Source organism: Corvus brachyrhynchos, unplaced genomic scaffold (genome assembly GCF_000691975.1).
Source record: "Corvus brachyrhynchos isolate BGI_N302 unplaced genomic scaffold, ASM69197v1 scaffold67, whole genome shotgun sequence".
Lineage (NCBI taxonomy): Eukaryota > Metazoa > Chordata > Aves > Passeriformes > Corvidae > Corvus > Corvus brachyrhynchos.
In genome coordinates this window covers 790635-815964 of record NW_008239114.1, presented here as the reverse complement: position 1 = coordinate 815964, position 25330 = coordinate 790635, and the positions used below count along the sequence as shown (strand labels likewise).

The window sequence follows — 25330 nt, the reverse complement described above, 5'->3', positions numbered from 1 at the left end:
TGCTTTTAGGGCTTTACCCAAACTAAAAGGGTAAATGTTAAGAAGTAACCTGAGGATGAAACAATTTTTTTCCTCTCAGGTTAAAAGAAACTTTAGGGATTGACCAAAGTCCCAGAACATCAGTTTTGGTTCACCTTGAACTGAATTTTGTCAATTTTGTCTTCAGTTGCTCCAGCCTGTTACTCACTTGGCTTATCAAGCATGTAATAGGGAACATTAGAGTGTAGATATTAAACTATCAGAGAGCATCCAAAGGAGGGCAATGAAGATGGTGAAGGGCCTTGAGAGGGAGCCGTGTGAGGAGCAGCTGAGGGCGCTTGTTCTGTTCAGCCCCTGGAGAGGAGGACAAGTGGCAGGCACTGATCTGTCTGTGACCAGTGACAGAACCCAAGGGATTGGCCTGATATTGTGTCAGGGGAGGGAATTGGTCACAGCCCCAAGCCTGACAGAGTTCAAAAAGTGTTTGGACAACACCCTTGGGACCAAGATGTGACTCTTGGGGATGGTGCTGTGCAGGGCTGGAAGTTGGACTCAATGACCCTTGTGGGTCCCTTTTAACTCAGGATATTCTGTGACTTTGTGACGCTGTGTGAAAGGCAGACTGGGGCCATAATGCCACCCAAAATCCCTCGGGATGAGAAACCTCCTGAAGGTTTCCATCTAACAAAAGACAGACACTTGCAGCAAGGATAAGCTGCAGCAGAGTCCTCTTCACTGTCAGTACTTCCCTGCCTGGAGGGGGACAGGCAAGAGGGCAGACAGGCAGGTCTTCCTCCTCCCCAGGAGACACTTAACACTGGGATACCTGGATCTGGGATATCTGGATTGTCCCCTACTGCTCAGCAGGGGTTTCTGCTCTTCACTCACTTGGCGTGTCCCAGCATGGGCAGTTCTGCCATGGGGATGAAGACAAAGGGCTTGGTCTCATGTGCTATGTGTCACCCTGGCAGACATTGGGAATGGGTCCCAGGTAGATGAAATCAGCAGAGATCTGAGCTGTGAAACCTGAACAAACTTCCCTTGAGGATGTCTAAACAAGCAGGATTTGTTTGCTTGATTCTCATGCGTGTCCTGGCACAGAGGGTGATCCCAGCCTGAATGTCATGGTCCTGATGTAATGTTGTGGGATGAAAATTTGGTAAAGATAGAAATGAAAAGAGCAGGGGAAATGCCAGGCAAGTTGCATTACTGGTCAGTGCCAGCCCTATGAACTCTGTACAAACTGTCCCTGTCTAGCTGTTGTTGTTGAAAGAATCAATTTTAATTCCCCATAACATAAAATCCTTCCTTGCTTGATTTCATATAAATTACTTGATTTCCATAAATAGGATTACTGCCTTACTGCTATCAAATTCACGCTGGCACTTTGCTGTGCATAGATACATGGTGCTGCAGTTTGTATTTCTTCCCCTCAGTGTGATGTTAGTCCTTTCCAAAGGAGGATATGTGGCACTTTGAACCTCTAGTAAAATGTTATCTAACAACTTCCAGTTATTTTTTCAGATTTTCCTCTTTAAATTTTTCCCCTTCTCCTGTTTCATTCATAATTATTTTTGGCTGTGGGAAGCTGGCTCTTTTGGAACCTATGAATATTTATTCATTGCTGGTTGGGGCTGCTCTGTTTGTACATGACGTAACCAGGACACGGTTGCTTGCAGCGAGACAGCTGCTAATTGTACACAGCAGAGACTGGTCTGTGTGTGAGAAAAGCCTCAGTACCCCCAGTGAAGGTGGTGGGGGTCCACACTTCGACATGGATGTTGACAAAATGAAAAGAGAAAGGCTGCAAGATGGATGTAAAGTGGTGAAGAGCCCACCTTCTGTGGGCAGCTCTGGCTCCAAAGCCAAAACAGGATCAAAACTGCCTCCTTCTCAGCCTGTAAATGCCTGCTGGGGAGGGGGGCTTGGGTGGCTGGGGTCCTTAAATTCTAATGAATTTAACATGCAGACAGATGATGATCAGTTGCAAGATCATTTGAAGTCAAAACCCTATAATATAAAACCATAGAATCATGCAATGATTTGCAGGGACCTTAAAGCTCCCCCCATCCCAGCCCCTGCCATGGGCAGGGACACCTTCCACTGTCCCAGGCTGCTCCAAGCCCCGTCCAACCTGTCCTTGGACACTTCCAGGGATCCAGGGGCAGCCACAGCTGCTCTGGGCACCCTGTGCCAGGGCCTCCCCACCCTCACAGGGTATGAGAGTGATGTCTGTAATTCTGGCATTTTGGAAAATACCATTTTTGAAATGCCAGTGTTGTGCCTTGCGGTGGTGGCAGGATCTGATTCAGAGAAGTGAAAGTATTTCATTTAGGCAGATTAAGTTGCAGTAACTGTTACACACGCAGTGAGTTTACAACACACATCAAATGCAGCATTAATATTGGTATTTCATGCAACGCAATAACAGTGTTTTGAAGAAACTGTGTTTTCCAACAGAAGCTGTTGTGTTGAGAGTACCAACAGCATGAGAATAACACCTGGAGGTATTTCTCATGGTCAAGTGGAGTAAGACCATACAGGTGCAATTTACTCATGCAGAAATGGTCAACCTCAACATTCTGCCCCCTGGGCTCCCATTTTTGGGGTTCACAAAGGATTCCAGTGGTTTCTTGTGCTGCTGGTTAATTTTCACACTTTCAGAAGTGGGGCCACTCCTTCACTGACACACAGCCACATGCTGATCCCCAGGACTGGGATTGCTGCTGTGTCTGTCTGCTCAGACCTCAGTGCACACTGGTGCATGGTGGGACACCTCAGCCTCTCGGGAAAACTTTTTGGACTTCAGTTTTCCAGGGCCGGTTCCATCTGAACCGCAAAGCGCCCAGGTGTTAACGTGTCTCTGGGCTGCAGGAGGCTGTGAGGGGGACCCTGTCTGCAGAAGGGTGAATGAAGCTCTCTGCTGGCTCTGCTCCAGGGCACAGTGTTGATTTTTGAACAGGAGATTAGGTCCTCTTTTATTTTGGCTTTTGGCACATGCATCATCTCAGCCTGAAGGTGACGACCTCAGCGAAACCCCAAAGCTAGAGCAGCAAAGAAACCCTGTCCCGGCATGCTGTCTGCTCCCATCTCAGCCTGCAGCTGCAGTAGCAGCACTGGGGGCTGTGACCAGTGCTGCAGGACCCTCTGCAGCGTCCCCCAGTCCCCCAACCATTCCCTGCCCCCCCGGCCGTCCCGTACTCACAGCTCCTCCAGGAAGCGCAGGTGTCGGAGCGCGCTGGGCTGCAGCTGGCTGATGTTGTTCATGCTCAGGTCTCTGGCAGGAAGGAAAGACAGAGGTTTCTGATCAGTCACTATGCAGTGGTTTGCACAGAATAAACCTCAGTGCCAGGCTCTGTCCCCTCCCTGCAAACAGCATTTCAGCATTAACATTTGATCACAGCCCAGGCTCTGTCTGCAGAGGGATGGAGAGGAGTCGCCAGAGAGGCTGGCTCCTTCAGGGTGGTCTGCCTGAGCTTCTCCGAGTTATGAAGCAAGTTAGGACATTTCCCAACAGCACAAGCAGTACTGCTGTCTCACAATTTTTGGAGAGTGAACAGGAAGCCCTGTGACACTGCAATAGGACAGTATGTCCTTGGATCCAAGAGCATCTCTCTGTCACCATGGGCATGCCAGCCCCCACAGGGAGCTGTGGACAGACAGCTGCTTTTGAGGAGACAGCAACCCATGGGAGAAGGGGTACATCCCATTGGACCGGCTTTCTCTACACTGTACAAACTAGAGAGCCACACCAGGACTGAGGGGCAGAGGTTGGCTCTGTGGGTGACAAACTGAGGTTAGGAGGTGGAAGGAACCTGGATGATTGTGCTTGTCTCACTCTGTGCCATCTCCAGCTAAAGGCTCATCTCCCCTGCTCAGGGTCTGATAGGCCCTGCTGGAGGAGGCTGTGCTGGTACCCAAAGGGTCCAGGGTGCTGCCGAGTCTGAAGCCCTTTGCACATTACAGGGTCACTGTGAGCTGCCTGTGCAGAGCTCTCCTCATCCCAGGGCATGAGAGTAGCTGGGTCTGTACTGAGTGATTCAATACACAGGCTGCTGTTCAGAAAAAATAAGGATGTTTCTGGGCTCCAAAGCTGTTCTTGAGGTCCGATACCTGAGAGCTGCAACCCTGCCCTCATGAGCAGCTGAAGGAACTCATGCTGCTTACCCCAACCTAGACCAGGCTGTGGCCAGGTGAGCAAGGGAGCATTGACCTTTAAAACTAAGCTGGGGCTGAATGAAAAGCTGGGGTGGTTAAAAGCAATGGGAATAGATGGGTGTATCCCCTCCTGAGCAAAGCAATCCTGGGCAGTGTCATCTGGGGTGCTGGGGAGCCCCGTGTGAGGCAGAAGGGGCTGTTCTTTGTCATTGTGCACAGACAGGGCCCAGCTCGGCTCTCCAGAGCTCAGGCTAAATAGCAGAGGCTGATGGGTGTGATGGGAAAGTGAAGAGAAACAGCAACAAAATAAAGGCAATTTACTTTACTCGTTCCTTCTGTAAATCTCACAGACTTGTGAGCCTAGGGAGGGAGGTTCCCTGTCCTCCCTGTGTCACTGGGAATATCTTGGCATTGGAAGGAGGCTTGTGCCAAGGGCAAGGACAGAAGCATGAAGGAGAAAAGACCCTCAGGAGAACCCAGGAATACAAGAGGGACCTCTCTGAGCTGCTCCATCTGCTCAGAACACCTGAGATCCCACAGGTCACATATCAAATGCTCTGGAGCATCTCAGCTGGCTTTGGACTCTGGAGAGGAAACTGCTTCACTGAAAAATGAGTTTATTGAAAAATTTACTGAAATGCATTTGTATTCCTCAGTAAAAGAATGCCTGAGTTTTTCTGGTAAGAGCAGAACGCCTGGGGGTATAGGCTTCTGCATTTTGTACCATTTTCCACAAAAACACCCAAACCACCATGTTCTGACCAGCTCTGTTTGGCATTGGTGGAGGCAGGTGACACATCAGGAAGATTGGGAGCTGCCTTTGCATATTCTCTGGAGAGGTGTCCTGTGACAAAATCAGGAGCCCTTCGTGAGCCCTTTCATGAGCCCTTTTGAAAATACTCCTGGCAAAGTTTGTTTTTTTCTTTGTAACTTTCTCTTCTCCAAAGAAGTGGTAGAAAACTCGCCAAAAATCTATGAGAATTCAGAATTCTGTTTTCAGGATGAGTGCAAAAAGAAAATTGCCTGCACTGTTCTGTGTGCAATGCTGCATTCTATATTATGGTGATCCCGGGATACAGGGGTTAAAATATTATTTTGTGCTGCTTCTATTTTTATTTTTAAAACCCCAAGGGCAGTTGCTACTTAGCACCCATTAAAACATCTTTTTTTCCTACATCAAAGTGTCTCCTGTTTGTGTTGTAATGAATCTGTCTGATGTTTTGACATGCTGTGGAACAATGTGAAAATAACGAAAAATAATGTAAAATGAAAGACTGGGAAAGAAAACACTGATCTGAAACACCCAAGATCTCCTTGAAACTGTGAGGCATGTTCCTTAAGTTGCCTTCTGCTGGCAGTGTAGAGAATACTCCTTGCTGGCTGCAGGAAACACCTTCCAAGCCTCCTGGAACTGCCTTTTTTGTGCCCAGGTGCTCCCCGGGCATGGGAGGGACAGTGCCTACCCCACGTCCTGGGTGGGTGGTGGCTGCAGGGATGTGCAGAGCCCCGCATCAGTCCCAGGCAGCATCAGGGCTGTAGGTGGCTGAGGATATGGGAGGTCAAATATCATTTAGAATCACAGAATCACAGAATCACAGAGTGGTTTGGGTTGAAAAGGACCTCAAAGCTCATCCTGTTCCAGCCCCTGCCATGGCAGGGACAACTTCCACTATCCCAGGTGGCTCCAAGCCCCGTCCAACCTGGCCTTGGACACTTCTTTCCTCCTGCCCTGATCCAGACATAAAAGGAACAAAATACACTGGTTTCTGAAGAAATCTTCCAAAAGGCAGAGGACAGATACCATTATCCCCTCACTCTGGCAGCCTTGCAGCTCCACAGCACATGGCTTTTCTTTAAAAGCCCCCCTTCCCTCCCTCTCACCGTCCTGCAGCCCTGGGGCTCCTGGCCACGGGCAGGTCTGAGACAAGGGGCTCTCTCCCACCATCTCTTTGGGCAGTGAAGGAAAACCCAGCCTGTATTTTCAAGGTTGTTACACAGGAAATATTTAGAGTAATTCTATTTAAAACTCACTGATGTTTTGGCTGTTTGAACACTCTGGTGGTTTGCAGCCCTGCAAGACTCAGGTGTAACACATCCACACTGACAGCCCTGAAAAGGGGACCCTGAAAGTGCAAATCCTGGCAGTGGTTTGCCAGCTAATGAAGAGCAAGGCAAAGGTTCCAGGGACTCAGTTTTGCCATCAACTCTCCAGCGTGACATCCTGCAGGGATCCCCCACCAGCTCCTCCAGAGCAGGGGACATCACACCTGACTTGGCGTGGTGGAATTCCTGGCCTGGCCTTGGTGTGAGGACAGCATGGAATGTGCAAATCGTGTGAAGGAAGAGCAAATTCCTCCAAGGGCTGGAAATAAACTTCCCAAGCACAGCTCTGGACCCGGTGATTTTTCTAGCCACAAAAGTACGAGACGTTTCTGCACAGGCTGTCCATGCTTGTGTGAAAGCTGAGGCACAGGATTCTTGCCTGAAGTGTTGTGGGAGTAAATATTTGACTTATTACTCATGTAAAGGTGTTGTTGACTTGTTGCTGTGTTTTCCCAAGCTCGTGCTTTTCCTCTTAGTAAGGTTTCTTATGTTATGTACATCCCCAGCACATGCAAGGGTGGAAATGCTTCCTGTCAGAGCAATCAGAGAAGCCGTTTATCTCTTCAGGTGTTTGGGGGTGGTTACTTCAGTCAGCCACATTTAGTTAATTTAAAAGGAACCCACGGTATTTGAACCTTGGCGGATTATTTTTTTCTGCAGCATCCAGCAGAAGAAATAGGGATTCATGGACTAAATGGGTTAGGAACTCCTCTGACCTTTCTCAGCTGTGTCAGTGACTTTGACTTTCCAAGCTGGGGCTCTCTTCTGAGTGACAAGCACCCAGGGAAGCCAAATGAGTGCTGGGTCTCTCAGGTCTGTGCACGGCTCCTGTCATTTGCACTGGAGAAACCATTACAAAGGTGAGGTCTGTACCACAGCAGGCAGTACAGAAGTGCACAAAGAAAGTGATTCAAATCCCCAAGTCCCTTAAAGTCTAAAAGAAGTTAGAAAGGCAGGAGAAGAAATGGGCTGCTGCAGCTTCACCCAGGTTTGCAGTGTAGGACCTGCAGAGGAACTGTTCAGATTCTTGCCTTTGCGTCCATGACACCTCACAGCAGTGGTGCCATCCCTCTCCTGTCCCAGAGCTCCCCTGTTCCCCCTTCCCCAGTGACTGGCCTGTCTGTCCTCTCTACAAGATATGAAATAAAAGCAGGAATTCTTTTGCTGTCAAATCATCCTTCATGGCTGTGGTCTGGAATGCTGCCAGTAGAGTGAACTACTTTACTACTCCCAAAACTGAAACTCTGCTCTCGTACCACCCTGCTTACCCAAGAAGCAATGTCTTTTAATGTTTCTTGCATTAGGTGTAGAAAATATCTGTGCTTTCAAATGGCACTGCACTGAAGCCATCATGGCTATAATTAGTGTGATTTAACTTTCCCCCCTTCCCCAACTAATTCTAAACATTTATCGTAAGCATTTCTAACTTGTACCTGCAGGAAAACTGAGACACAGTTCATGGAAACTGAGCTCATGTGATTCAGCCTTAGACCTTACAACTCCTCTGGCCCTCGAGGGGTTCCTTAAATTATTTTCTTTGATGTCACCTTCTTTCATGAACAACCTTTGATTATTCACTGATTAGCTGATCTTCCTTACCAAAAAATGAGGTGACACACACACTGTTCTGGGTTCCCTGGTGGGACTGCCTGCCACGCTCTCCACCTGTGCTATGAGATGGTGACCACAGAGTTTTAGCTCAGGGATGATAGGAGCTTTAAAGATCAAAGGGGTTTACCTTTGGCTCGGGCAGGCTGTGGTGGTGCGCTCTGAGCCACGGAGCCGTGGATGTCACCGTGGGGAGTGCGCAGCCCCCGGGGGAGAAGGCAGAGAAAGCTCCTGCAGGGCTTTGTGGACGTGCACACTCTGGGCCAAAGGGGCAGGTTCTTATGCTGCTGTAAGGGGGCTGCACGAAGGGCATCATGCAATACTTGCCCGAGACAGGCCTAAGCAACGTCCCCAGGACGCTCCTCTAGGGACAGCTGGGTTGATGCCTCTCACGAACTCAAGATGTCTAAAAGCTGCCCACAAAACTGGGGAAAGATGAGCCCTGCCCATGAGCCCCAAAGCTCCTGACATGCGTCTTCCCAGGCACAAAGCAAAGTGCTTCCCCAGAGATGCGCTGCAATGGGAATTAATGCAAGCAGATGTCAACAGACCCAAAGCAACGCAGGCTGAAGCCCCACTAGAGTAACACAACAGGACCTCAGCCAGGAGGGTGTGAGGGTGAAACTGCAGGGATAAGGTTTTGGCTGAGGCCAAGCAGAGAGACCTCAGAGCCAGATGTGCATTTGGCCATAGAAAATTGCACACAGCTGGCAGAGATGCTGTCCTGGGGGACATCACAGGACAGATGTCCTACAGAAACAGCAGCTCCGACCTGTGGCTGGGAGAAGACGCTCCCCAACCACCTCAGTCTACTCCGAAGGGGCAGAAAGTCTGGTCCTTAGCTTCAGCCCCCTGAGGTGCTCTCCATGGGTCCCCCTGCCACTCAGCAGACTGAGAAGCCTGTGTCCTCCTGCCCTCACAGCTGCCTTCAAGAATTTTGTTCTGCAAGGTTTCTGCAAGCTCAGGTTGTTGTTCCTGGACCTTCACAGAGCCTGCAGTGGGTACTCCATGGGCTTCTGGTTTCCCTGCTACCTCAGAGAAATCCAATGCATCTGGCTACAGCTGGAAGTGGTGACAGACATGGCCCAAGTCACTGGACAAGAGTTTCAGTGTTTTGGGAAATGGCCCTCTTGCTCCCTGTGTGTAAGGAGGCAAAGTCACCCCAAAGGACATATCTGACTGACATCCTGGTTTGAGCCTACAGGAAGCTACTAAGAATCCCAGATGGTGACTGTCTTCTCAATCCCCAAATTGCTCTGCTAGATGAGTATGTTCATGTTTTTCAAGATGTTCAGGATATTAATGTGCTCTCTTCCCAGCACTGGCTCAACCTAGCTCCTCTCACTTTTGGTGCTGAACATGTGGCTTCCTGGACCATAAAAAACACCTTCCTTACACTCAGGTAGGTGAGCAGAAATTTTTGTGATTGCGAGGAGAAGCTAATGACCTGGTATCCTCTTCATTAATTAGTTGCACAGTTACAGCATTAAGGCCTCTGAGTCCAGCAGTCTGGTTTCTAGGGGGACTGAACAAACCAGACCGAAATTCCCATCCTTATCCTGGAAAGGCCCAACACTAGGCCTGTTCTTGTAAGGCATGAAACACCCCGAAATCACTGAGCACTGAGCACTGTCTCTGCCTCTCTCCTGGCCACTCTCATTAGCATCCAGTAAAAATGCACAGTTACACCACCAGAAAAGAAGCCCAAAGGCAATAAACGATGGTTTCAGAAATACTTCAGATTATACTAGAATGATTCATAAAGGTTCTCACTATCTCTTTTCCTCTTTATCTTGAAATCTCCTAGGTCACCACAAAATGCCTGAATTGCCTGGGGCAAAGCTGGGTCTGATGATAGAATGGTACCTGGAGCCATAGAACCAGCTGAAATTCTTCCTAAAAGCCTGCAGGTTGAAAACTACACTAAAGGTACTCTCCATAAAGAGACAGAGAAAGGGAAGATAAAGAGATCAAAGCAGTAAGAGCTCATTTGCATCACACCATATCTGGAGGCACCAGCACTGCTTCAATCCCATATCACTGCAATGGGCAAGAGCAGAACGTGTTTCTACTCCCACCTCTCCACGCTTGAAAATAGATCAGTCATCTTAGATCATCCCCCATGTGTAGGCCCTATCCCAGATCTCCACAATATTTCGATAATGAAGTCTCAGCCAAGGCCAGTTTGCCAGGGTGGGATTAAGCCCATTCCTGCACCAGAAGGTCTTTAGAAGCAGGGTCTGTGCAGCGAGAGCTGTGACCCTTAGCAAGCACAGCTCTGATGCCACTCTGGCTACTGCTCCTGCATCTCCTCCCGTCCCTGCCCTGGCTTTGCACCGTGTCAGGTGCCCTCCAGCATGGGAGCAGAAAGGGGCTGAGCAGGGCAGTGATGCGTTTGTGCTCCTGGGAAAGGCTGGTGTGAGAATCAGAAGTAATCACTTTTAGAAACTCTCTGCCAGGTCAGGGCTGTCAGTGGATCCCATCCCACCCCAGGGCCCACAGGGTCTGCCAGGGGAAGAGCAGAGGAGATAGGACAGTGTGAGATGCAAGCCCAGGGCAGGCAGACAGGCAGGGACTCGGCAGAACAGGCTGCAGCCACATGGAGGAGATAGGGCTCCTCAGCCACTGTGCCACGGGGCAGAAATGACACTTGGGGCAGAACACAAGGGCACTCTTTCTAAACAGGCAAACCGTGAATTTTGTTAAGTGTGTCATAGAATCATGGAATCATAAAATATCCTGAGCTGGAAGGGGCCCACAAAGATTGAGTCAGCTCCCAGCCCTGCACAGGACAACCCCAACAATCCCACCATGTGCCTGAGAGTGCTGTTCAAACACTTCTTGAACTCATGGAGATTTTTCTCCTGGGCTCTGTCTCCTGTCTGTAGCTGTCCAGGCTCCCGAGGAACACGACAATCCCAGGGGAGCAGATGGCTTTTCTGGCTGGATACAGCTCTGAGGAGCACAATGGGCATTGACATCTTCTGGCCTGCAGGTGTACGAGTGCCGTGCTGCTTTCCGTGCCCACACACACGGAGCTGGAGATGGGGAATCTCACACACCAAACCGAGGGGCAGGCTGATGGAGCCTCCTGCCATTCCCTCTTCCACCTTCCAGACAGAGCAGCCAGTGCAGCAGCCTGCTTTGAGTTGGATGTTGGGCAAGAACCACAATTTTTCTTTTCTGTTACCATTCTGCAAGTTCATGTTTTTGGTGATTCCCATGAAAGAGAAGTCCAGAAATAATTGGTTTGGGTTGATCAAAATAATAACAACCATGTTGTTTTTTCCCCTGCTCCAGTGTTGACATAAAAAAAAATCATCCCAGAAAGAACATTCTAAGCCAAAAGTCATTTGAAAAGAAGAATACTTTCTGTCCAGAAAATGTCCAAGCAGGGCTTCTCAGCCTCTTTAAAACTCCTTTTCCATGTTAGCTTCACTTAAAAGGATTCAGAGTGGGCAAGTGGATGAGCTGGGTCAACCTTAACACTTTCATTAGTGTGAGCACATCAAATCTAAAAGAACTTCTAAACTAAAAAAAAATATTGGGGCATGAATGAGAGCAAGGAACACCATTTTAAAGCAAGAAAAATAAGACTGCAAGTATATGTCCTTTCTTCCCACCATGTCCTTTGGAGCAGCCACAGCCCAGCAACATCCTGACTTTTGGCAACTTAATGGTCTCCACTAGATCCCTGAAAAGAACCTCACATCCCCTTGTGTCCAGAGTGTGGGGTTGTTCCCTGTCCTTCTCCACGTCTCTGCTGCATTTCAGGTCCCCACTTGCCAGGCCTTCTGGGGACAAATTCCTCCTGTGTGAGGAGTTATTCTCTTAACACCCAGAACAGCTACCAGGGAAAGGTGAACTCCGGAGCATCTTCCTCTTTGCTGCCCAGCCAAAGCTTTTTGAACAAGATAACGAGCCGTGAACAGCAAACCAACACAACTGATGCATCCACAGCGTTCCCCCTGCAAGTGTCCTTGAAACCAACTGAGTGTTGGAAATACATCCCCTCCCAGCTGCTGCAAGAATTCACCCTGTTCTGGATGGAACCAGGACAGCAGGTCAAGGTGAGCCCAAGATGGCTGCAAGCCACAAAGCTGTTCTAGGCAGCCAGAAGCTCCCTGGCAGAGGCTGCTGCCAGCAGGCTGGAGCTGTTCTGGTACCCGCAGTACCTCAGAAGGCAGCTGATCCACCGCAGCCTGCCCTGCCTGCTCCATGTCCTGCCCACACCTCCAAGACCTCTGTGGGCAGTGTACACCAGTGTGCAGAGTAAAGGCATTTACAGCCCACCTTGTGCCAACCTGCATGATGGTCAAACCACTCCTGGAGCCCACATGGTGGGAACAGCAAGGAATTCCTGTGGAGATATTCCTGGGAGAGTAATGATCCACCTGGAGTGCAAGGCTTGTTGAAGCACATCAAAAAAGCAGACAGGGATGAAGCAGGCAGATCCCAGGAGATGGATCAGGGTGTAAGGATCTGAGTCAATGTACACTGCAGATAGCAGGACTCCTCTGCTTGCAAGAGATGAGTGAGGAGGGGTGTGACAGAGAGGATGATGCCGGTTTGATGCAGTAGGAGGATGCACTTTTGATGTACAAATTGCTGGTAAAGAATCTTACAGAGTGTCTCTGTACAGACACAAGACAAAGCCACAAGACAAATTTACAAAGAATAGATCTGTGACTATTCGGGGTGATTGTTCAGTGCTACATCTGGCTCCAAGGTGCCTAAATCACTGATTCCAGGACCAGCCAGTGGGTCCAGACAGGTTGAGGGCAACATAGAAGCAGAGGTTACTGGAAGTTGTCTTCTTGTTGCTCCCAGAGGCTCTTGGTGAGTTTCCATGAGCAAACACCTGGGAGTGACAGGCTGGCTGTGCTGGATACCTCGCAGGACCCGAGTGCTTCCTGAGCACGTCCTTGACTGGGCCTGGCTTTTGGACCACCAGCTTGGTACCCATGGGCAGTTCAGAGAATCTGCTGAGAGCTCTGGTTCTCCTTTCAGGGGCAGGCTGGGGTGAAGACGGTGTGGTTTGCACACACCTGACACAGATGTGCTTCCAGCTGCAGATCAGGGGCTCCTGCAGCCACTGTCACCCACATCCTTCCTTTGATTGCATTGATTTACCAAAATATGGATAAGGCATGAGGTCTGCACAAAGTGGATTTGGCCCCACATATTCTGGAAAAGTATCCATTAGAAGTCTAAGGAAAGGCAGTATTTGAATTAGGGAAAAAAGCTCTCTGAATACTGAGTTCCACCTCTCCTGGAGAGCCAAAAGCCCTACTGGACTCTTTCTGTGGTGCCCACCATTAATTTGTGCAAGAGCTCCTTGCTCATCTGGCCCAGAGCAGCCACCTCTGTCCTGTTTCTATTCACTGCACACATCCCCCCTCTGCGGCCAGCTCTGACCCACCCAGGGCTGTCCAGGAATCCCTGCAGCCAATGCCCCTTGTCTCCAACCCCTCTCCACTGACTTCCAGACCACAGAGAGCTGACGGCAGAGCCCGTAGCTGGTGGGCAGGAACCCGAGGGCCTGGAACTGGCTGGAGGTGCAGGTAAACACATGGGGTTCTTCCATACTGAGAGGGTCTGGCAGCACACAGCTGTTCCTGTTGGCTCTCTGGCTGGCAGGAAATCAGAGGAAGGCTCTGACAGGCTGTACAGTCACTCTGGGCAAGTGCTACAGGAGTGGGGGCAAAAGCTGCTGAGATGGGGAAGAACTGGGACAAGGCACGACTGGGAGAGCACTGGGTCAGGCTGCCTCTCCCCTTGAAAGCCACACCTTGGGGAGGGGTAACAACAAATCATGTATAGAGTCATTAAGGTCCGGCAACATCATCATCGAGTCCAACCTTTCACCAAATGCCACCATATCAGCTAAACCATGTGGCAAAGTACCACATCTCCAGCACTGCCCTGGGGAGAATCTGATCCCAGAGTCCTGAGACTGGCAAGTAAAGCAGTACAGGGGAACTGGAGGCTTGGAGTAGCTGCACTGCTCCATCTTAGTGCAGTTTGTGTCTGTCACTACTTGGAAATAGGCAAAATTTGGAAATATCTTACAGGAGACCAAGTCTGATAAACTTTTTAGTTTAAAATGCCTGAGTGGCTGATTGAAATGCTTTATGCTCACATCAAAACATTTAATTCACTAAAAGCCAAGCCATGACAATGCAATATTTAATGACAGGCAGCAACTGCATGAACTAACCTGAGGCTGAATTTGGAAAAATCAGAAGTAGAACGAAACCCCAATTGAAACCAAATCCTTCACTTCACACTCAAACATCTCCAATATGTTTTCGTTCAAAAACTTCTACCACATCTCTGTGTTGCCTGGAAACTTTTGCATTTGATGAAGAGCAGTTTTTTTCTCTAGGACACTTAGAGAGAAGCCTGGTTTCCCTGGGTGTTGTGGGGGGATCCTTTTTCTGCTCACAAGCAAGCTACCATCTTGGGACCCTGCGGGTGCCAGGCATTGCCCCTGAAGGAAGGGCCCTGAGGGCTCCCTGGTCTTGGTTCTGAGCTGTGTTCAGGCACAGGAGCTGTTTCCCGAGCAGCTGTTCCCCACCTCCCCCTGAAGGAAAGCTGACAAGTTTCTGTATTTCACTGGCAGGTGGCTTTGAGGTGTCTGTGTTATCTCCAGCACCATGCAGGCCCCAGCTGGAAACCCCCATGGGAGGATGGAGAGGTGGCTCAAGTGCCAGGGAGGGAGCAATGCACAGAGGGCTGCAGAAGCAGCAGGGCCTGGCCTTTGGACACTGGGCTTCCTTCCCTTGCATGCGACCTCCTGAACTTGCCAAATGTTGCTGTCAGTGCTGCAGCTGTGCATTAGACCCTCAAAGAACAGGAATCTGATTATTAGGGTACAGAGGATTGTACCTGATCTGGCACTCCTGGACAGATCCTCAGAAGCTCCTGGAAAAGCACAAGAGGTTTCTGGCAAGAAATAATAGGAAAAATTTTGATGAGAAGCCTGTGTCTTCCTGCCTGTGCTTCCTCAGAGCAAACTGTGCACTCCAGTGATAGCTGATTTCTCTTACCCAGAACGTGAAAAAAGATCTTAGGTCAGAGAAAAATGAGCGCTTAATGTGCCAGATGTGAGCAGATGGCTTTATGCCCAAATGCTTGGCCTCACAGAGAGGGACTGCTTCTCAAATCCTTGTCAGAAAGCCCTGTGGAGATAAAGCATGCAGGTCTCCAAGAGTTAAGGTCCCATGTGGGATTTTTCCAGGGAAGGTTGTGTGGGGGACAGAGGCTCCCCTGTTAGCACAGCGTGGCCAGGAGGGGAGGGGAAGCCTCATCTCCACCTTGGCTCTGTGCACACCAAGCCCTACCCCTGCACCCTCACATGGCCGTGCTGCAGCCAGCCCTGAGCTCCCTGTGCCCGAGGTCAGGGGCTGCCATGCTCTGGGGAGCCCAGCCCAGCTGCCTTCCAGACTCAGCTCCCCTCAAAGACCTCTTGTACCCTCTTTTGCTTTAAGCATTACTTGCACCTCCTGCAGGTTCCCACTGCTCTCAGAAGTGCTTCCCTGCAGGGTGCTCGGGGTGACCCCTCAGCCCCAGCAGGGTCTGTACAGCTACAAGGAGCCTCACAGGGCTGTAAGCACCTCCAATGCTGGGGTCAGCTCTGGGCCCCTCGTGATGGACATTGAGGGGCTGGAGCATGTCCAGAGAAGGGAACAGAGCTGGGGAAGGGGCTGGAGCACAAGTCTGATGAGGAGCAGCTGAGGGAGCTGGGAAAGGGGCTCAGCCTGGAGCAAAGGAGGCTCAGGGGGACCTTGTGGCTCTGCACAACTCCCTGACAGGAGGGGGCAGCCGGGGGGATCGGGCTCTGCTGCCAGGGAACAGGGACAGGAGGAGAGGAAACGGCATCAAGTAGTGCCAGGGGAGGTTCAGGTTGGATATCGGAAAATATATTTTCACAGAAAGTGTTGTCAAGCACTGGCACAGCTCCCGGGGGCAGTGGTGGAGTCACCATCCCTGGAAGTGTCCAAAAGATGTGAGGATGTGGCACCAGGGGACATGGGTTAGTGGTGAACGTGGCAGTTCTGGGGGAATGGTTGGACTCAATAACCCTGAAGGGCTTTTCTGATCTCAGTAGCTCTGATGCCATGACTCTGTAAGCACAGACTCCATGTGAGGCACGTGCATGAACTTGCAGCAGCCATGGAGAATGTGTGTGCAGCACATCTGCACCGAGAAACACCAGTCCCAACCTTCAGCCAGACACAGCAGAGGTGCGTGAGGCCCCTGGTCTCCGAGGCTGGCACTGTGTTTAAACAGCACTTTTTAAACACTCCCAGCCACGATGACCAACCCAGAAAGACGATTCAGTGTCATAAACATGTGGAACAGCCAAAGCTGTGCTCTCATGCCTGGAATGGGTGGAAGGCTCAGATCTGGGGTCTGTGACACTGCTGCAGCCAGCTCTGGTGACAGCAGTGCCACAATGCTGGCTGACACACAGGAGAAGGTGGGCTGCTGGGAGTGTTCCCATCCAGCTTGAGGTGCACCCTGAGGCCAATTTTTTTCTCATCAACACTGCCCTGCTCTTATAAGTGCTGCTTTCAGAGCCATCCTTTGAACCCAAGCTTGGGCTTGCCCCTGGGAACAGCAGGGGAACTGGGATCAGCTGGGAAACCAATCCCTGGTGTAGTGTCAGCACCCTACCTTTCCTCACTACCCCGATTTTCAAGCAGAACCAGCCATGGCTTTTCCTTTTGGCCCATGAAACATAAGGTGTGGGCACCAGCCCCCCCAGCAAGGTGCATCCTGCTGGCTCCTGTGATGGGATGTTGGGCTGCTGGCAGCAGGCAGGACTGTTGGCTTCAGTCACTGAACAACAGCCAGAGAAAAACATTGTTTTAGCTGTGTGTTATCCAGATTTTCACCTGTGCCTCCGAGGCTGGGGTCCAGCTGCCATCACTGCTGTACCATGAGGGATCAGGTGGGGTCTGCCTGCCCAGGCTCAGCCCCCTGCCAGGCAGGACTTGGGTTGGAAGCGACCTTAAAGCTCATCCCGTTCCACCCCTGTCCTGGGCAGGGACACCTTCCACTATCCCGGGGTGCTCCAAGCCCCATCCAACCTGGCCTTGGACACTGCCAGGGATCCAGGGGCAGCCACAGCTGCTCTGGGCACCCTGTGCCAGGGCCTCCCCACCCTCACAGCCAAGAATTTCTCCTAATATCTAGTCTAAACATTCCCCTCCTTCATCTTAAGGTCATTTCCCCTTGTCCTATCAGTACATGCCTTTGTGAAAAGTCCCTCTACAGCCTTGTAAGCCCATTTTGGGCACTGGAAGGGGCTCTGAGGTCTCCCTGACTCCTTCTCTTCTCCAGGCTGAACATCCCCAGATCACCCAGCCTGGCTCCAGAGCAGAGGGGATCCCGCCCTGTGATCAGCTTAGTGACCTTGTCTGGGCTTGTTCCATCAGGTCCAAGATCTTCTCGTGTTGAGGCCCCAGAGCTGGACTCAGCACTGCAGACAGGGCTTCACAAGAGCAGAGTAGAAATGAAGAACCACCTCCCGTACCCTGCTGGTTATCCCCCTTTTGATGCAGCCCAGCACATGGGGAGGGGTTTCTGGGTCCCAGTGCACATGGCCAGGGCATGTTGAGCTTCTTGTCCTCCAGCATCACCAAGTCTACTTCCCCAGGGCTGCTCTCAGTCCATTCTCTGCCCTGTCAGGATTTGTGCTTGGCATTTCCCCAATCCAGGTGCAGGACCTCACACTTGGATTTGTTCAACTTCATGAGGTTCACCCAGGCCCACCTCTCCAGCCTGTCCAGGTCCCTCTGGATGCCCCATCCCTTTTCTTCAGGGTGCTGACTGCACACACAGCTCAGTGTCATCGACAAACCCGCTGAGGGCGCATCCATCCCACTGTCCAGGTCACCCACAAAGGTGTCAAACAGTGCTGGTCCCAACACTGACCCCTGAGGACACCGCTTGTCACTGGGCTCCACTTGGACATCAAGCCATGGGCCACAACTCTTTGAGTGCCACCGTCCAGCCAGCTCCTTATCCACCGAGTGGGTCATCCATGGAACCCACATCTCTCCAGTTTCTCCAGGAAACAAGGATTTTGTGTCTGATGGTGTCAAATGCTCTGCACAACAGCAGCTGCTTCATCCAGACACCCGGGACCTTGCCTGCACTGCCCCACACAAACACTGGCACCCTGCATTCACCTGGACTTCCAGTCACCACGTTCGGGATTTCCTGTGGGTTCTGCGTTGAATCCACAGGGATGTCTGCGACACCACAGGCTATCCCAGATGGCACTTAAAACCCCTGGCTGGGAAACTCATTCCAGTCCCAAAAGACCTGGCCAAAACTCTGTGCAAACAAAGAGCGACGGTTGTGTCCAGCCCAGAGCTGGCAGAGACACCTCCCAGTTGTGTCTCTTGTCTTTCGTATGCTTTGCACCCCAGCAGCCAGGTCAGCAGGGTCCTGCTCGGAGCAGAATGGCTGAGAAAAGTTGTGGGGGAATAAGAACCCTGTGCCTGTGCATTTTATCATGGACTCAAGTGCCCTGTTATGCTCTCTACCAGCAGGGAGGTGTATCACAAGGATACAGGATGGATCAGGCTGGATCCATCAGGAGCTCTGAGCAACCTGCTCTGGTGGAACCCTAACCCCAACCCTGTCCCCTCCCTCGGCAGGGAAGTTGGAATCAGATGTGCTTTAAGGTCCTTCCCAACCCAAATCAGTCTCTAATTCTATGATTCTATGGTTCTAATCCCCTGCTTTTCCCTGAGAGGAGCTGCCCACTGCAGTGCTGGGGCAGCAGAACCTCCCTCAAGGTTTGCACTTCGACTTTTTAGTGTAGTTTGTGCCACTACTTCAGTCATGACTGTGAGAAGCAGTTGTTTGGACAAAGGGCTACCTGTGCAGGCTGGGATTTACAAGCAAGGCCCTGCAAATTGCAAAGAGCAGCAACACTGAACATCTGCAGAGCGGCTGCCTTGAGAGGAGAAAACGTCTCATAACCTAACAGCTGCTGAGCAGCAAGGCAATGCCCAGGCTCTGCCTTTCAGCTCATTTGTCTTGAAGGTGGTGTTGTCTGTGCCAAAACAAGGCAGAGAAGGAACAATCACGTCATGACAGAGCTGAATACATTAAATGCGCTCAAGCAGGAACGGAAGGCAATAATTCACTCTGGAGCAGGACTGCCTTGGGATGGTCTGGCACAGCAGATGATTTATATTCAGAGCTGGGCTTGGCAGGTGCTTTTGTGGAACAGTAGTTTGGTTTTCAATTGTATTCAACCTGTCCCAAAAGTAGTTTAAACCATTCCACTTCATGGCATGGTCAACTATTAACTAGGTCAGTTGGCAAAGAAGTGCACAAAGCTTCCCTCTTCTGTTTCCTGTGAGCTGGGTGGTGCTGGGTGCTGTCAGAGGCAGGACACTGGCATTGACCAGAGGGCAGAGCCTCTTCAACATCCTGTACCCAAATATCTGGATGGACTGGCTGAGACACGGGGGCCAGGAAGGGTTGGGCTCCTCCGTGCCCCAGCCCTCTCCTCTGTTCTGCAGCCCCCCATGCTGCCTTGCTGGTGGGACCACTGAGAACTGAGAGGCCACTCGAGGCCACATTTTCCCAGCACTGTGGCAGAAGGACAGACAGCATGTCCTTGCCGTGGGGCTGTCCTGGCAAGGGTGTCCAGGATGGGTTTTCTGTCAGCCCTGAAGCATCAGCTCGTGAGAGGCTGTGGCCAAGGCTGATGCTCCTGAAGCCAGTGCTGGCCACCCATCAGGCGAGGCAGGGAAGGGCATGGAGGGAGCTGGTGCACCCCCAGCCCTGTGCTCGCAGCCTGGGGGCAGCTGGCTTGACCACCTCACTCTGGAACCTGGATCCCTGCTTTGGGCTCTGTTAGACAAGGCTTTGCTGCCAGAGCTGTGGAGAGGGACAAGCCTCTGCTGGTGGCCAGGCCAGCATTAAATGTTTGCCTTCATCATGAGACTGTGAGTAAATGAAAACTCAAAAAAAAATTGCCCCTGCAAATGTTTCTGCCTTCTCTTTATTTTGTGTAGGAGGATGAATTTGCACAGACTGAGAAGGGAAGTATCACCTTAACTCAGGGAAGGAGAACAGGCTCTGGGAGATTCACAGGCAATCCCTGCCTGAATTCCAATGGCTGAGCTTGCAAATGGGGATGAAGTCAGGAAAAGGAAAAAAAAAACCCAGAATCTGGCACAATTCAGAAGCTTAAATAAAATTTAAAATAGCTCTTTCAGTATCATTTAAGTCCTGCATCTAGAGCTTTACAAAAACTGAGAAGCACTGGCTTTCCTGCTGGTGCTGGGGTGGAAAACCACAAGACTGATGTTATGTGCGGAGATGAGATATCACTGGACATCTCCCGCTGATATCTGGAAGGGCTGCCAGAGGCCATGGCATGAGTCTGGACATGGATTGCATCTGTGTGCCTTTCCCCACCACCCAGGCACCAGAACTTTTGGGGTGCACAGACTAAGGCTGGGGTTGTCCCCAGCACTTTCCCAGCTGATGCTCTCACCCTTTCTCTGGGCTGGGGTGGGAGGCGCGATGTCCCTGGAGCACAGAGTGGGCTGGTGCCCGATTGTCTGCTGGGCTGTCTCCACCTGATAACCTGGCAATGCCTGTGCTAAAGGGCCCCTAACACATCACCCTGAAGCTTCCTGTTAGCCTTGTCACCAGCTCACTCAGGCAATGACCTGTGTCCAAGGCCAGAACCCCCGGGAGCCGGAACACTCAGTGAGCCAGCGCCATCAGGAGAGGCTGGGACAGAGCTGCACTCATATTGGGTTCAAGCAGCCAGTTAGTAAAGACAGAGGCCCTGTCTGGAGCAGTCAAGAACCTGAGCAACCTGGCAGCCTGAAGTTCTGGATCCCAACAAAGGTGCCTTTTGCACCTGAGAGGATGATGAAGCGTCAGTGTTGCTGGTGTAGCATTTCCTGCTCTGTGCCTGCTGCACCCACACCACCAAGGGATTTCAAAAGCACCATGTGGGCAGTTGCAAGTTGCAAAAGTGTTTTTTCTAGCTGAAAACAGATCCCTCCTCACCCCACGCAGCCCACAAGACCTCACCTCTTGCACTGACTTTCTCGCCGTGCACCCACGCGCTTGTGTGATCTGGCGTGTGATGCTGCCTGTCATGTCCTAATGCACTATCAAAGGCATCAGGGAGAAGTTTAATTCTTACTGATGAGGTAAGTGAAATAGGGTTGGGACATTTTTATGTTCTGAATAAGGAAGAGGGGGGTCACCAACCAGTCATGGTTGAGAAATCTGGCAAAAGAAGTGTCAAAGCAGGTGGGGTAAGCTGCACCCAGAGGCAGAAAACCTTCCCAGCCCAAGGATTCAGGTTCTGGCTGCCATCTGTGAATGGAGCTGGTACTCAAAAGACAAACCTTGCCTGTTGCAAGCACCCCGTGCTCGGGACCCTCCCTGTCTCTGCTTTGCTGCCAGGGCAGGACAATGGAGGCAGTTCCAGAAGCAAAGAAAGTTCAATTCCTCCAGCCAATTACCTCATGGCAGTAAATCTTCCACCTCTCTTTCCCAGTCACCGGTGAAGCCTGTCTATTGTCTGGGGAGCCTGTCTGTCTGCCCCAGCACAAAAGGGAGAACAATCAGTGGGTTTGTGTAACATCCTACGAATTAAAATGCAGAGGAATAAAGCAGGAAAAGGGCCAAGGAGAGCTGGGTGGGGAAGAGATCTCCAAGAGGCTGCTGTGATACAGGGGTGTCTGGTTTGCAGAGGTTTCCAGCCTGCTGGTGCAGGTGCCATTCAGGCTGGATGCTGGTCAGGGATGTGCTGGGGAGGACTGGGGATCCCTCAGGGTTTCAGAGAAGGGGTGCTGCAGGCCTGGAAGGGAACTGCTGCCCACGGCATTGTCCAGATCCTATCCATGCACCCTAAAGCTGTCTTCCCTGAGGCCAAGCTGCCCAGTCTTCAGGCAGCTAAGTGGCAAACAGCCCCTGAGGGCTGGTAGATCATCATGGTGGGCATCTTCTGGTTCCCTCTGTGTTGCCCCACTGCACTGCCAGGCACTGATCTGCATCAGAGACGGAGAGAAGAAAATATTTTGTGCTAACAAGATCCAGACCTTCACAGAGCAACATCTCTCTGTTATTGCCATCAGACCTGATGGTCCTGCTTATTCCCTGGTTGATTATGGGACAGTGGGTGTCAGCGGAGGTGCTATTTCCAGCCTTGCAGCTTGCTGGAGCCAGATCTCAGCACCCTCACCTTTCCTTTAGGAAGCTCGAGGCATGGTTCTTCCCAGGAAAGACCAAGGTTCTGGGGGAATCAAATATGTCTCCAGCCCGTGTTTGATTGGGTGGGCACCGTGTGCCTGCTGTGTCCTGCACTGTATCTGTGGAGAGACAAGGAGCAGCTGCAGCAATGTCTGCGTTCTGAGGCATTTTCCTCAGTCTGGAAAAATCAGGAGCTGCACCTGTGAACTGATGGAGCTGGACTGCTTCACAGTTTGGGTCCTTCCATCTGCAGTCCTCTCTCTCAAGCCAAGTTATGGCCAGACTCCATATCCCAGTCATGCTAGACAAAGTTACTGGGAGTAGGAGAGAGAAGCCCTCATGAGAGAGAAGAATTTCCTTTAAAGTAAACTTCTGATGAGACAACAGAGTGAGTCCAGAGTTGTGCAGACCATGAGAGACTGAGGATAACCAAGTGACGAGCAGACATCAGGCCTGTTGGAACCTTGGACATCTGGGTGATATCTGACCACCGCCTCTTCCTGGCCCTGCTACAGCACCAGACTTGTTCTGCTGGCCACCAGATCTGGGCCAAGTGTGTGAAGGCCTGAGTGCAGGAGAGGAGCAGCTTCTGTGGGGCTCTGGGCAGGTATGAAGGGCACATCGCTGTGTGCAGGCGCTGGAGGCTGCACACAGGACTGTGGGGCAGTAGCAGGACAGCACAGGATGCTTTTCTCGTTTGTCTTCCAGCACTGCTGCACTCTCCTCTGCTCAGTGCTTTGACAGGCACTGGCTGCAGCAGGCACCTCTTGTCCCCTGTAGCCCCAGGGCAGTATTGTGCCACCTCTTTCTCTGCTTTCTCCAGGACACAGAATAATGTACCCAATGATGCCAGCAGGTGCCTTCTGCACAGCCTAGGCCGGGAGGGGGTTCACCTGTAGCCCAGAGGGCAGCAGAGAAAGGGGCAGCAGGCACGAGTCGGATGCTGCAGTGCGGAGGCACAGCAAGGTCTGGCTCCATGCTCAGCTCCAGATGACTCCTCTGCCCTATTTGAGAGGAGCTGACCTTGGGCACAGAGACTGAGGCATTTGTGTGGGGAATCCAGGGAACACTTTGGGGTTTGACTGCCTTCCCACTCAGGATGTGGCCACGCACCTTGGGGTATGGGCAGACACCAAATGATGGTTGGGACAGTTGCTGGCAGCCTGATCATGTATAAACCATCTTTAGAGCCATGGCTTGACTTGCTTCAGGTCCCTGTGGTTCTTTAGGGTGGAAGGAGGCAACTCTGGATGACAATGAGACAAGTAGCATCACCCTACGCTGGTCCTGCCCTGTCATCCAACTCCAGTTTGCTTTTTTTGTCTCATGCAGTTCAATTGTCCAAATGCTTCTGGGGGAAAACAGCGATTGTGTTATTCCTTCCCCACATTTTGGACTTGGCTGTGGGATCAGAAGACTTTCATTGCCCCAACTGACTTAGGCACAGAGAAAGACAAAATCGTCTACACTGTGCTTGGAGCTGACACAGCTACCATGACCCACCCAACTGCTGAACATTGTGGGGGGAGTCTGAAACCACCATCACAGCCCCAAAGTGGTGTTTGAAGCCAGTCTGTTCTGGTGAGTGATGGATGATGGCTGCATGGGCGTCCACTTGTGAGCCAGCTGTGCCCACACATCATCTTGAGCTGTTTCTCACAGCCACAAACCAAAGGTCAGTGTCCTGAAGGACCCTTGGAGTGGTCCTCACACCGCTCCTGGCAGCTGGCAGGGCTGGATCAAGCTGCCTTTCATGGATGCTTTTGTGAAGTGGGGCTGAGAGTTCGCCACATCCTCTCCATCCATCAGTGCCCCAGCAGAATCCCAAAATCCCAGACTGGTTTGGCTTGGAAGGGACCTTAAACCTCATCTAGATCCACCTGCCTGCCATGGGCAGGGACACCTTCCACTGTCCCAGGCTGCTCCAAGCCCCATCCAACCTGGCCTGGAACACTTCCAGGGATCCAGGGGCAGCCACAGCTGCTCTGGGCACCCTGTGCCAGGGCCTCCCCACCCTCACAGGGAAGAATTTTTTCCTAATATTCAATCTGCACCTACTCTCTGTCAGTGTGAATCCATTTCTTCTTGTCCTGTCACTCCAGGGCCTTTTAAACAGTCTCTCACCATCTTCCTTGTCAGCTCTGTTCAGGCACTGGAAGGCTGCAATTGGATCACCCAGGCTGAACTGTGCCAATTCTCTCAGCCTTTCCTTGTAGGAGTGGTGCTCCATCTCCCTAATCAACCTGGTGACCTCCTCGGGACTTGCTCCTACCTGTCCGTGTCCTTTCTGTGCTGTGCAGAAGAGGTGGGAGCCCCATCTGGCACTGCTCACGGCACCAGGGGCATCTCCACAACTTTTCAGTGCTTGCACTGAGAAACCTGAGCTAGAGGTGGGGTGCTGGCATCAGAATCAGGCAATCCAAGCATCACGACCCCCGAGCAGTGCCTGAGCTGGCGTCATGCCCAGAGGATGGCAGAGACATGGACTGTCACTGTCAGCAGAAACCATGAGAGCTGCAGCCTGCTCTGGTCACTGCTTGTAGTCCAACCCCTGGCACTGGACACTGAGCTGTGCCACCATGGGATGTGTCTGACGGGTGCCCTGGAGCCAAGGTGGGCATCAGGGAAAAGGCCCAAAATACTGCAGGGGCTGCTGGGAGGTGCAGGCCCCAGCTATGGATGAATGCTGCTGCAGAGCACTCTCACAAGGTTAACCCCTTATTCGTATCTCAGGCAGGAAGAGTAAAGCATGGGAGAAGGAATGAAGAACATCTGGAACACTGCTACTCTGCACCGGCTGCTACAGCAGTCTCCTAACTCCAGCTGGAGCACAGGGAGTGGTGCCCAGCGCATGGAAAGCAGACGGGAGGGAACACGGGGTGACGTGCTGTGATCACAGCTTGGGCTGGGAGTGAGCACAAGGCTTCATCCACGGCTCTGGAGCTGGGCCTGCTGCAGGGAGTGACAACCTTTGCTCACAGCTGTGGGGTCCTGGTGCCCTGACACCATTCTTAAGTGGACTTCTGCTTGGAAATGCAGAGGAAAGCCATGAGACACAAGTTGTTATGAGCACTGAATCATGCTGAGACTACAGTACTGAGTATTCTGGTGCAGATCTGCCTGTCCAGCCTCTGAAAAAAATCTGGAATAGGCCTACTAACTTAATATCCCAATAATACTTGGAGTCCAGGCAGTGCTCCAGTTTTCTGTGCTCCATCAGATAGTG

At 51.4% G+C, this 25330-nt stretch overlaps 1 protein-coding gene and 1 long non-coding RNA gene across 2 annotated transcripts in view; one reads left to right on the top strand and one right to left on the bottom strand.

The window, feature by feature from the left end:
- The window catches only part of LGR6 (leucine rich repeat containing G protein-coupled receptor 6), a 152029-nt gene that overhangs the window by 93433 nt on the left and 33266 nt on the right, over nt 1-25330 (bottom strand). The window contains 1 exon segment of the mRNA XM_017739816.1: nt 3185-3256. Coding sequence (XP_017595305.1) covers nt 3185-3256 — 72 coding nt within the window.
- Nucleotides 24931-25330, top strand: part of LOC108448060 — a 22380-nt gene continuing 21980 nt past the window's right edge. The window contains exon 1 of the long non-coding RNA XR_001863842.1: nt 24931-24941. This is a non-coding gene — a long non-coding RNA (uncharacterized LOC108448060). The remainder of the gene's footprint in view (nt 24942-25330) is intronic.